At 37.7% G+C, this 13,736-nt stretch overlaps 1 protein-coding gene across 4 annotated transcripts in view; it reads right to left on the reverse strand.

Moving 5' to 3' along the window:
* LOC132404848 (probable ATP-dependent RNA helicase DDX4) overlaps window positions 1-13,736 on the reverse strand; it is a 74,757-nt gene that overhangs the window by 36,546 nt on the left and 24,475 nt on the right. For all 4 annotated transcript variants that reach the window (XM_059989398.1, XM_059989400.1, XM_059989399.1 and 1 more), the window contains 6 exons: window positions 11,602-11,715; window positions 10,667-10,744; window positions 9,676-9,735; window positions 8,963-9,019; window positions 7,945-7,989; window positions 2,884-3,026 (listed from right to left, as the gene is read on the reverse strand). In XM_059989398.1, coding sequence (XP_059845381.1) covers window positions 2,884-3,026; window positions 7,945-7,989; window positions 8,963-9,019; window positions 9,676-9,735; window positions 10,667-10,744; window positions 11,602-11,715 — 497 coding nt within the window. The remainder of the gene's footprint in view (window positions 1-2,883; window positions 3,027-7,944; window positions 7,990-8,962; window positions 9,020-9,675; window positions 9,736-10,666; window positions 10,745-11,601; window positions 11,716-13,736) is intronic.

Genomic DNA, 13,736 nt, shown 5'->3' on the forward strand with positions numbered 1-13,736 from the left:
AAACTCCTGAACCTGATGGGCTCCCCGTAGAACTTTATAAATCATTCTCTTCACTTCTCAGTTATTCTCAGTATTATCTGACTCGTTTAATTACGGTAAATTGCCACCCTCTTTTAATGAGGCATCTATTATTCTTTTATTAAAAAAGGGTAAAGACCCAACAGAGTATTCCTCGTATAGGCCGATTTCTTTGCTAAATGTTGATGTTAAAATCTTGGCCAAAGTTTTGGCTTATAGATTAGAAACTGTTATTCCCTCTATTTCTGATGATCAAACTGGTTTTATTAAAAACAGACTTCCTTTTTTTAACATTCTGCGTTTATTTAACATTTTATATTCACTTCCAACTGTGTTTCCTGAATGTGTTATTTCCCTCGATGCGGAGAAAGCATTTGATCGTACAGTGGAACTACAGTGCAGTTTTAGAAAAATTTGACTTTGGTCAAAGTTTTCTCTTGGATCAAATTGCTGTATCTGTGTCCTACTGCCTCTGTTTTGACTAATTTTCAGAAATCCCGGTTATTTAACCTCAAACGTGGCACCCGTCAGGGATGCCCTTTAAGTACTTTTCTCTTTGATTTGGCTATAGAACCTTTGGCGATAGCATTTCAAAATTGTCCTGAATTGACCGGGATTTGGAGAGGGGGTGTTGAGCATAAAGTTTCTCTTTATGCTGATGACTTACTTCTTCTTTCAAATCCGTCTACATCCTTACCTCCAATGTTTTCACTTCTTGATCAGTTTAGCCAGTTCTCTGGCTATAAACTTAATTTACATAAGAGTGAACTTTTCCCAATTAATAAAGAAGCCCAAGAATTAACATTCCTTGATCTCCCTTTTAAAGTAGTTCATAATCAATTTACTTATCCTGGGATTACAGTCGCAAGGAAGTTTAAAGATCTCTTTCGTGAAAATTTTGCCAATCTTTCATATACTATAAAACAGAGTCTGTCACAATGGTCACCTCTATCTATGTCTTTGGTAGGTCGTATTAATGTTGTTAAAATGTATGTTCTCCCTAAACTTTTATATTTATTTCAATCAATCCCAATTTTTATTCCTAAATCTTTTTGTGATTCCTTAGACTCTATTATTTTGTCATATCTGTGGAAGAATAAGCACTCTAGAATTACTAAAGTTTATCTCCAAAAATCTAAAAAAGAGAGGGTGGCATGGCTTTACCTAACTTTCGTTTATATTATTGGGCAGCCAATATACGTTGTGTTACCTTTTGGTCTTTTTTCCATGGCCAACCCGAGTGCCCTAATTGGGTGGCAATGGAGTTGAGCTCCACTAAAGATATATCTATTTCTGCACTTCTTGGCTCTGTACTCCCCAGTAGTTTGTCCAGATTAATTGTTAATCCTCTTGTTAGACACACTTTGTGTATATGGGCTCAGTTTAGGAAATTTTATGGTTTCCATGGTTTTTCCTTTTCTAGCCCTATCTTACATAATCACCTTTTTTTTAACCTATGATTCAGCATTCCATGATTGGTATAGGAAGGGCATTAGACATTTTGAAGATCTTTTTATTGATAATCGCTTCGCATCTTTTCACAGCTCTCTGCTAAGTTCAATCTGCCCAATGCTCATTTTTTCAGATATCTCCAAATTAGACACTTCATTAATCCTTTAATTCCTAACTTCCCTGAAATGCCTGAGGAAAATGTTATGGATTTCTTTCTTTCTGTTAATCCTAGTTAATCTAGTTAAGTTAATCTGGTAAAGGTTTAATATCACTTATTCGTGATAAATTAGCATCCTTAAGACGTGCCCCTGTGGATAAAATTAAAATGGCTTGGGAAGCATGATTTAAATATCTCCTTATCTGATGAGACTTGGGACTCAATTCTCAAATTGGTTAATTTAACCTCTCTTTGGGCTCGCCATGGCCTTTGACAGTTTAAGATTGTTCATAGAGCCCATATGTCTAAATCTAAACTATTTCGATTTTATCCTAATATTAGTCCTCTTTGTGATAAATGCAAAAGGGGCGAGGCCTCTCTCATTCATATGTACTGGTTTTGTCCTAGCTTGGGAAAATTTTGGAAAGATGTCTTCATAACGTTATCTTATATTCTGAATCACCACCTAGAACCTAACCCTTTAATTGCTTTGTTCGGTTTTTTGGGCGAGACAGATTTACGTCTGAGTTCAACCAAGTGTCGAATATTATCTTTTGCTTCTCTCCTGGCTAGACGTTTAATCCTCCTTAGATGGAGAGATGTTGACCCGCCCACACATGCTCAATGGCTTAATAATATTATGGCTTACTTAGACCTTGAAAAAATTCATTATTCAGTTCTTAATTCGGATACAAAGTTCCATAAGGTCTGGGGACCTTTTATTGAGTACTTTCATAACCTTCCTCTAAACTAAGGTTCTCCCCCCCCCCCCCCCCCCCGGTCCCTTGCTTTCAGCTCCTTTTTTTTGGTAGTAGGCATTAATATCTTCTGTTGCTAAGTGTATTTACAGTTTTGGGGGTTTGATTGTCCTGATTTATATTCTCTATATTGTGTTGTGGTTGGTCTGGAGTTCTTTTTTGTTGCGGGGCTTGGGGAGGATACTAATTTTACATGTCTTCAATTTGGGTGCTTTCTCAATTATCTTTTTTTATATTCTATTATTGTATGTTTATTTTTTGCACTGTATTAATGTTCTTCATTTTGATCTGGGGGTTTTTTTTAATCTGTAGCGATGTAGAAAATGTATAAAAAAACTGATTAAAAAAAAATAGCATGGACATGACATCATAAAAAAAATTCCAACACAAAGATACCAGAGCCCCAATACAACTCAATTGCAAGATCTGAAGCTTCACTGTGCAGTTTAAAAAAAAGTTCCACAACTTCAAACAATTCAAAGGAAACTCAATACACACCAGTATAGCAGGTGGGACGTTTATTCCTGAAACATCCACAAGAATTTCATCATATTTATCGAAGTTAATTCCAGTCTGATATTGAGCAAAAATAGTTTTTTCTTCTTCAGGTGGTGCTGGGGGTACATATGTCACTTTGGGACCTTGAAGAAATTTAAGAACAAGAATTTATTAAGTCGAGTCATTTCCTTATCTTGTCAAAATCCTGAAAAATTAATTTGAGTATCGCAAGGACCGTTGGGGGGGGGCACGCGGCGCAGTGGGGGGAGTCAAGGTGGTTTATGACCTGACCTGCAGTGTTCCACAAGATTTAGTGCTGGAACCTTTTCTATTGTAGAAATTTTTGGGGGAAAAAAAGTAGGGCTGATAAGTCTGCAGATAACAAAATATTAGCAGAGGTGCATAAAGTGAATTAAATGCAGGTGGTCCCCGTTTTTCAAATATTTGCTTTACGACAGCTCGCTGTTACAAAAGACCTACATTAGTACCCGTTTTCACTAAACAAAGGATTTTCACTTTTATGAAAATAAGACGCCCGCCTTATACGTGTTTACCCCAAGAAAGACTATCATGACTGTGAAGCCTTGTGCGGGCAGTTGTGTGTGCATGCATGTACATGCCAAATTTTTCCTGTATCAATTTTGGCTCGCTGTCTTCTGGATTTTGAAGAGTGAAACTACACCGTACATACAATATACTTTATATAAGCTGCATCATATCTTTCCTGCTTTTACTATTTGTTCATGTTATTTTAGTTTTATGTGGTACTCGGTTTGATTTGGTAAGTTATTTTTTGGGTCTGGGAACGCTCAGAATTTTTCCCATATAAATGAATGGTAACTGCTTCTTCGCTTTACGCCATTTCAGCTTACAAACGGTTTCATAGGAACACTCTACCTTCGGATAGCGGGGGAAACCTGTACTCAGTAGGATATGGACCCACTGGAAATGTGGACAGAGAAATAACAGATGGAGTTCAAAACAGACAGGTTTAAAACACCTCGAATGGTCAAATTTAAGTGGAAAATGTACAGTAATAATAGAATAGTTAAGAGCATTGATCTTGGGGTCCAACCTTCTAGGCTCTAACAACATGGCAACTTATAGCAATAGCATGAAAGTGTGGTGGAGTATAAATGTCAGAAAGAAAACTTAAATGCTATTTAAAAACTTTGTTCAGGCTACTTTTGCAATATTGTCTGTCATTCTTGTCAGCACATTACAGGAAGGACGTGGAGGCTTTGCAGAGGGTACATGGAGGTTTGCCAGGATGTCATGTGGATTTGAGTGTATTAGTGAGGAGAGGTACGACCAACTTGGGATTGTTCTCTCTAGAGAGAGAGAGTGAAGGCAACTTGATAAGACTCAAAATTATGAGAGAAATAGACTGGGGGGAATGTCCAATACTCAAGGAGCTAACTTTGAAGGGTGAAGTTTAAAAATTTAAATAGTAGTTTTAGTTTTTTTAAAACCATTTTGCATTTTGACAGGTAGAATAACTCCAGGAAAACAAGTCTGCTTTAATGATGTAATGAGAGAGGGATCAGACATATAGATGAGACAAAGGTGGGAGAAAGTTCATTTTGAGCTTAGGGCTGCAGAGCCAAGTGGCACAAGTTTGTAAGTATTGCATCCAGCTAAGGCAGAAACCTGTCAGGATACCCACTCAGTGACACATTAAATGAAGCGCAAACTATGGCAAGTATAATATCACATGAGCACTTTGTGCCTTTTAAATTTTCTAAACCTAGTTAAACTCTTGGAAAACAACCACTTCAGGGTTTCTGCTTCATAGGTGGAGAAGGGACATTACTAATTCCATAATATACGCCAGCGATATTAAACCCAATTCTGATAACTAATGTTCAAAGTAAAATTTACGATCCAAGTACATACACATCATCACATACAACTGAGATTCTTTCTGCAGGCATACTTAGCAAATCTATAGAACAGTAACTAAGCTGTAAACATCAAGAATTGTTAACTGTAAACAAATTGTGCAAATGCAGATGGAAATAAAAAGCAATAAATGAGTTTGTAAGAACATAAGAGTCCTTAAATGACTGTAGCTACTGTATACCCTTTTGTTCAAGAGCCTGATGGCTGAGGGGTAGCAACTATTCTTGAACCTGGTGGCATGAACCCAGAGACACTTCTACCTGATGGCAGCTACAAGAAAAGAGCATGGCCTGGGTGGTGAGGATCTTTGATGATGGATGCTGCTTTTCCATGGCAACGTTTCATGTAGATGTACTCAAGCGATTGGGAGGGTTTACCATGATGTACTGGGCCAAGCCCACTAGGATTTTCCACTCAAAGGCATTGGTGTTCCCATACCAGGCTGCAATGCAGTCAGTCAAGCTCACTTTCCACCACACATCTATAGAAATTAGCCAAGGTTTTTGATGACATGCCGAATCTCCTGTCTCCTAAGGAAGTAGAGGTGCTGTCATGCTTGCTTTGCAATTGGATTTATGTGATAGGTCCAGGAGTTTCTCTGAGATAGCGACACCCAGGAAAATAAAGATACTGACCTCTGATTCTCCAATGATTACTGGTTCCTAGTTCTCTGGTTTCCCTCTCCTGGCCTACTATCAGTTCCTTGGTCTCACTGACATTGAATGAGAGGTGGTTGTTACTACACCGCTCAGCCAAGTTTTCAATTCCCTTCTGTATGCTGATCCATCACTTACAGCTCACAACAGTAGCTCTCCATCAGCAAACTTGTAAATGGCGTCGGAACTGTACTTAGCCACACAGTCAGAGGTGTTAAATGAGTAGACCAGGGGGCTAAGTACACATTGCTGTGGTGCTCTTGTGCTGATGGAGATTGTGGAGGAGATGCTTTTGTCAATCCAAACTGAGTCTACAAGTGAAGAAATCCAGGATCCAACTGCACAAGGAGGTATTGAGGCCCAGGTCTCGGAGCTTATTGATTAGTTTTGAGAGGGTGATGGTGTTAAATGCTGAGCCGTAATCGATAAAGAGCATCCTGATGCAAAGCATCTTTGCTGTCCAGATGTTCCAGGGTTGTGTGAAGAGCCAACAAGATAGCATCTGCTGTAGACCTGTTGCTTTAGTAGGCAAATTAGAGCAAATCCAAGTCACTATTCAGACAGGAGCTGATGTGCTTCAACACCAACCTCTCAAGACACTTCATCACTGTGGATGTAAGTGTCACTGGGCAACAGTCATTCAGATAGGTCATCATGCTCTTCTTGGGCACTGGCATGATTGAAGCCTGCCTAAAGCAGATGGGTACCACACACTGCTGGAGCAAGAGGTTAAAGATATTTGTGAACACACCAGCCAGTTAGTCAGCAAAGGTCTTCTGTCATCAGCCAGGTACTCAGTCTGGACCAGATGCTTTCCTTGGATTCATTCCTGAAAGCAGCTCACACGTCATCTTCAGATACTGAGACCAAAGGACCACTAGACATGGTTCCTCCCTACTCAGGTGGTCAAAGTGAGCAGAGGAGCTCTACTATACCCACTGTTGTAAGACTGAGCTTTGTAGGAGGTTATGGCATTCAAACCCTGCCACAGCTGTCGAGCATCCCTCACTGATTCCAGTCTAGTCTGGAATCTCCACGTCGCCTAAGAAATGGCTTTCCGGAGATCATACCTGCACCTTTTATAGCATTCTTGATTGCCAGAATTGAATGCCTCTAATCTGGCTCTCAGAAGATTCCAGATTTCATCATTCATCCAGGGCTTCTGAATGGGGAAAAACGACTCTGTGGGGACTTGTTCATCCACAGCTGTTTTAACAACTCCGCTGTAGCTATTCAGGTCCTCAAATGAGTTCTTGAACACAGCCCAGTCTACTGACTTCAGGTAATTTTGTAGCCATTGCTCAGCCTCTCACAACCACCTCTTGGTTGTCTTAAGGTCTGGATCCTTGCTGTTTAGACTGTCTGTATGCAGGTAGCAGTACAACCAAATGATCTGACCTGCCAAAATACAGTCACGGGAAGGAACATAGTGTAGCAGTGGTCCAGTGCATTGGGACTTCGTGTAAAAGACTGATATGATTTTTTAAAATAAATAATCAGGACCAGGAGCAAGCTCAAAAGGGTAAACCTATGGAAACAGTCTTTGGATGCTTAAATAAATAATTTTCTAATATTATACAACTTTCAATTTCTAGACTATTTTTCCCCAATTACAAGTGATAAAAATAAACTACTTAAACATTCGGCTATTTAGACAACTTCACATTTGTTTACAAATATGAACATACTTCATAATAACCAAGTTATGTTAATAGTAGATAAAAGCAATTTTATATGTTAAACACTTTAGTGATGCGGTTACATATGAAATGCTAGAATACACTTCAGATTAATAAAAGCAAGAGAACTAATAAATCCATGCAAGGGAAACAACCACAAATTCTGTCCAATTGAACAAAACCTGTAGAACAAAAATGCAAAATGAACTACTAGAAAGACGGATGTGGAAGCCATAGAAAGGGTGCAGAGGAGATTTACAAGAATGTTGCCTGGTTTGGGGGGAATGCCTTATGAGAATAGGTTGAGTGAATTCAGCCTTTTCTTCTTGGAGCAACGGAGGATGAGAGGTGACCTGATAGAGGGGTATAAGATGATGAGAGGCATTGATAGTGTGGATAGTCAGAGGCTTTTTCCCGGGGCTGAAATGGTTGCCACAAGAGGACACAGGTTTAAGGCGCTGGGGAGCAGGTACAGAGGAGATGTCACAGCTAAGTTTTTTTACTCAGTGAGTGTGTGGAACGGGCTGCTGGCAATGGTGCTGGAGGCAGATACGATAGGGTCTTCTAAGAGACTTTTAGATAGGTACATGGAGGGCTATAGGTAAGCCTAGTAATTTCTACAGTAGGGACATGTTCGGAACAACTTTGTGGGCTGAAATGTCTGTACTGTGCTGTAGGTTTTCTAGGTTTCTAAAGTTTAATTCATGATCTTTCATCAGAATGGTTCTGCGAAAACTCTCAAACTTCTTTCCCTTCCCATGATCACTACCCATCCTGTTGAGCATTTTCAGCATATTGTTTGCAATTTCAGTATCAAGTATTACCTTGGTTTAGACTGTCACCACCAGCACTGTCAGAATTCCATTGACCTGATGTAAACACAATTTATTTTAGAAAACAAAAACTGCTGATTTTGGAATCTGGAACAAAACAAAACTGAACACTCGAAGAACTCAACTGATCAAGTATCTATGGAGGCAAAAGCTGACTCAGTGTCTTGACCCAAAAATCTGAGTCACACCTTTTGTCTCCACAGATATTGCTTGGCCCAGAGTTCCTCCAGGATTTCTTCTTTTCAAATATCATTTATATTAATTACATTCAATTAGATTTTCCCTGGTCTAGGTTTGGAGACTGGTGCCAACCACAAGCATATTTAAACTATAAAAAGATCAGCTCATGGTGGATTTTCTTTAATTGACAACTAAATACACAAACACCAGCAAGTAACAAAATGAAGGTGATGGGGAGGCTTGAATCTAATATATACCCAATATTAGAGTCAATTAAATTTTCCAGCCACAGATCACATCAATTGTATTATGTAAGCAAGGAACAGTGGGCAAATAATTTTTTTTTTATATATATAAAGATCAAATAGGATACATTCACAAAAGCAAAGGCACAAGTTGAAAACTCACATTAAGGTAGTCTTCACTTCTAGTTTTGAGAAGTGGTGCAAACTACAAAAAAAAACTGGATTTGTCATCAGATGTGAGCAAATTGTTTTCTCAAAAAAAAAATGGTTTTGAGAAAAATACTTAAGAATTCAGGATTTTTCCCAGTGATCAAATAAAAGCGGGCAATTATTTGAATGGAAATAAAATGTACAAAGTTAGGCAAAGGCACAATGAGTGAATTTTAAACCATTCCCAGAGCTGCTTAAATTTTTTTTTTAAATAACCAACAGCATGACGGCAAATTAGGTTCAAGGACAAGTACAGTGAGTTAGAATACAGATGGGCAACGATCACTGAACACAAAGGACCTATTCCAAAGTTTATGTAATAAAACTTCCAATTTACTGGAATATAGAAATTATGTAAAAATAACCAAACTCACCTCCCAATGTAGAATTAGATCCAGACAAAGGAACTTCATTTCTACCTCTGTAACCACCTGCAAATTATGTTTAAAAGAAATTACAACTAAGGAATTAGAATAAATAATTTCTAATGAAAAGATTAAGGTTGAAATGAACAAGATTGCAATATTAACAACCCACAGATGTCTACTAAAGGTCAAAACAATTATATACAGCAAGGTAGCAGAGTGCACAGGGAATCATGTAACCCCAAATCAGTGATTTTAGTGGGGTTCTGCACTTCAAAAAAAATGTCAATTCAAGTTATAGTACAATTTGAAAGTTAGTTTCCAAATACTTGGCCAAAATAGAATTCTACAAATGATACAGGTACTTCTGCAGCACCAATGTCAGTCATTGTCAATTCCTCCCCCCTTTCAATACTTCCTTCTAATCCAAGAAGGTTAAATGTAATACTTTGCTCCATGAGTAAAAAGATATATCAGCATCGAGCAGGAAGAAAATATGGAATTCCAGCCAAGCAGGGTTAATACCCACCACCTATCATGACAAGGAGGAAGTAAGAAAAATGGAAAAACAGACAAGTTACTGTAATTTAGTGTACATTACACAGAATCATCATTACCCTGGGAGATAACTGCTCATCTATTTAACAAATAAAAGATGGTAGTCAGAAGGGGAAGAAATTTGCTAAATAGTATGGTTTATTGCAAGATAAACAATTACTCGCCTCTCGATACAGCAGAACCAAATCCAGCTTTTCCACGACTGAAACGAAATTCACTATCACCTGCAAACGATTTAAGATGCAAGTACATTAAATATTAACAAACCTGATGTGGCTGCAAGTTAAAGCAGTGTTAGACAAAATAAATACAAGCTTTCTCTCCACACACCCCAGAGCTTCAGTAATGATTACCAACTTGACTCCGTGTCAGAAGCTTAGGAAAGGCTTAGGAAATCCCTCAACTGATTGCTTCACACTGTGCCCACATACTCACCAGCACCACCTAATTTACTCCAGTCAGAATATGCAACTTTGGCAAATAACAACAGTTCTTTCCTATCAAAGGGTTAAATAATCTGATTGCTGTTTAAAGACTCAACATAACAGCAATGTTCTTGAGATAATGCAAATAAATCAAGCAAATCCAGCTGTAATTGAGGCACAACTATCAACACTAATAGTATTAAAATGGAATTGGAAGAATGACAGGTGTTTTACAATAGCAAGGGTACAGACCACACTTTGATACTACTATTTCAGACATTTCGCACTAAGAGGATGACCTCCTTTAATGAATAAATAGGATAGGACTCAAATAATAATTGTGCAAGTATCACCAATTTAGCTAGCCAGTCTTATCTCGATCACATTAGCGAAAATATTTCTGCCATATTCATGCACGCTATTCCTATTCTTCAGGTAAAGTACACTGTAATTGCTAAATGACAAAAAAATCTACAGAATTCCTTCAATGTTGCTTGTTGAATGTCCACAAAGTTCAGGAAATAAAATATTCTACTTTCGTTTTTCTGTCCAATAATCATTGTTAAAACTCTGGACTAGGCAAGAATGACACTTGCAGAATGTATGGTCACTTCTTAGTAGCTTCAATTAAGTAACAGTACACAATTAATATGCTACAACCAGTTTATCCAATTAATCATTAATAATTTTTGGATTATATACAGGAAACAAAAGCTTTTAATATGCTCACCTGACTGAATACCAATTCCTGCTCTTGCACGAGAAATACCTCTACTGAGAGCACCACCTCTGCCAATAGATCTTATTTCTGCAACAACAACAAAATATTCTGGCTTAATAGACCAGGTCACAAATTCTGTTTAGTTTGGTTCTGAACTATTTAAACTATTTTATTTACATAAAAGCAGCAAGGACCCAATGGGCATGGAGAGAAATAAAACAAGAGTGCCAGAAACCTCTCCAACTTGGCATGTTGGTTTCTGTGAATACAGTTTAGAAAAATAAATCTTAAAACTACTCCAGCAGCTGCCTCAAACTCAAAGGGGAATCAAGGCATCTAGTACAAGAAAGTTATACTCCCTTAGCACCGCACCCTCCCCACCCATGTCACACACCATCATAATTTGGAACTACAACACCAGCATTTCAATGTAGTGTTTAAACCCTGGAATTCCCATCAGAATAAAAGGATGAAGGACTGCAGTCATGGAAGGAAGTAGCTCACCACCGCATTCTCCAAGGCAGGTAGGATCTCAATAATCAATGAAATAGCCAAGGCAAACTATCACACGTAAAAGCAAGTAAATCTGAATCAAGAGCAAGCTTTGCAAATACTATTTAATACAAATTACTATATTAAGGGTTAGCATAGACAATAAGCCAAATCCTTCACTTTAAACACAAAAGTCACATGCATTTCAAGTCAACTGCACATCAATTTTATATATCACAGTCCAATAATTATTGTTGTAAAAGCTATTCCTCGTGTCTATCCAGGTCATCTAAAGATTTAGTATAAGAGGTCATCAAAACTAGTCTTTAATATGCTCTCATTTTTCTCCTCAACAACCATCCTGTTCTGTTCACCCCTAATGTGGCTTCAACATCTGTTAAAATTTATGACAGCAAGACTACAAAATAAAAGTGGTTATCATTAAATCTCACCATTCTGTACATTCATTCTTGGAAGTACACTAGAGCCACCTCTGCCAAACCCATATCTTCTCTGAGCCTGTATATTAAACTCATTTTCATTTGAAGTTGCATCTTTTGGAAAGCCTGTAATGTTAAAACAAGGATTAATATCTGAATTGGAAGGAAAACATTATCTCAGAAGTTATCAAAACTAAAGTTATATGTTTATACACTTAACTCATTATTTGTGATAGGATGAAGTACAGGTGCCCCCCCCCCCCCCGTTTTTCGAACGTTTGCTTTACAACAACTCACTGTTACAAATCACCTATATTCGTACCCATTTTCGCTTTTACGAAAAAAAGATGTCCATTTTATACGTGTGTCTGCCCAGAGAAAGACTACAATGACCGTGAAGCCTTGTGCGGGCAGTTGTTTGCACATGTGTGTACGTGCGTATGCATGTATGTACGTGCCGATTTTTTTTTCTCCAAATCGATTTTGGCTCACTGCCTTCCCGATTTTGATAAGTGAAACTACACCATACCGACAATATTTCTACTTTATATAGGGTGTAGATTTATCATACCATTCCTGCTTTTACTATATGTTAGTGTTATTTTAGGTTTTATATTTTATTTGCTTTGATTTGGTAGGTTTTTTTTGGGTCTGTGAACGCTCAAAAAATTTTCCCATATAAATTAATGGTAATTGCTTCTTCGATTTACGACATTTCGGATTACAAACTGTTTCACAGGAACACTCTACCTTCGAATTGCTGGGGAAACCTGTACTCTCATACTCCACTATGTTAAAACAATATAGACAGCTGAAATAAGGCAACTGTAGCAATGAAAACATTGAAAATATGATCCCTCTTCAGATTATCCAATTTCAGTATTATTTGTTTAGGACTCAAAAGTTCAACACTGTAATCAAGTCCAATTCTCAGTGTAATCTGCTGTCTCGTCCACGAAAGTGATCTCCCTCAATTTTTGATCCATTTTTAATTTCCCAAATTTACTTTTGTTACAAGGTTCCCAAGGTACTGAAAAATCTGAAATCACTAAAGGGTACATCTTGTATCCGAGAGGTCTCCAAGAAGTTATTACAAAGTGCTCTGAAAGTCTAGAGGAATTTCCTATCCAATAAATCTAGTTTGCTCACTATTAGTTTCTTACAAATTTTGTTCTGATGCACTCATTTGAATAAATGGGGATCTAAAATTACTTATTTCATCAAATGATTGCTCTCAATGCAAAATATTGGGGGTGGTGGAGGGAGGAGTGCCACCTCCTGAACTAAACATGTCACACACACACACACACCCCACCCCGCAACTGGAATTAAGGGATAATTATTTCTTTTTTTAAAGATGACTGATCTGGACTTCTATATAGTGGTAATTGGGCAAGTCAGAAAAGAAATCCACACATCTAATCTTCATTGCCTCAAACCTAAATTTAATTCTGAATTAAAGTAGACTGCCCCTGCTCAATACACAATTGTCAAGCAAATACAGAACTTGGTAAACACAATGAAGTATTTTCCTTCTCTGGGCAAGAAACCAGAGCCTCGACTGAACCTGGTGCCTCACCCACATGTAGTATCAAGGGATATTACAATTTGATGCAACCTATTTAACAGTCACATGCAGATAACGCCAGCTAAGTTAACTGAAAAACAGTCATTATATATGCAATGTAACATACTGAGGTAACAATCTGGGCAAATAGTACTCAAAAAACATACAAATCAAAATAGTTGGAGAACTGGAAAAAACTGGTACTATCTGAAGTTAAAGTAACTTTCAACCAAATCGTTCATGCAGTAACTGCACTAACATATATTCCGAATTCACTTAGTGTTTAACATTTACATGGTGCTGTGCTTTCACTCTTTCTATCTGAAGCACCAAGCGTGAAAGTTGCCATTCCAACTAAATATTGTCAAGTTCAGTAGCAGCACCATCAAGCCAGCCAATGTCACGCAATTCTTATTTAGGCAGCTTTAAATGAATAGGAAGTAAAATTCATTTTCAAACTAACATTGTCAAGAGCTTATCCAGCCAAGAATAAAATAAACTGTTCAACTGAAAAGTGCTCAAAAGGCATTATGCCAAATTATAGTTACACTATAAACAAAAATATAGCCTTTGATAAACT

The sequence above is a fragment of the Hypanus sabinus genome, chromosome 14 (genome assembly GCF_030144855.1).
Source record: "Hypanus sabinus isolate sHypSab1 chromosome 14, sHypSab1.hap1, whole genome shotgun sequence".
NCBI classification, from domain to species: Eukaryota; Metazoa; Chordata; class Chondrichthyes; order Myliobatiformes; family Dasyatidae; genus Hypanus; species Hypanus sabinus.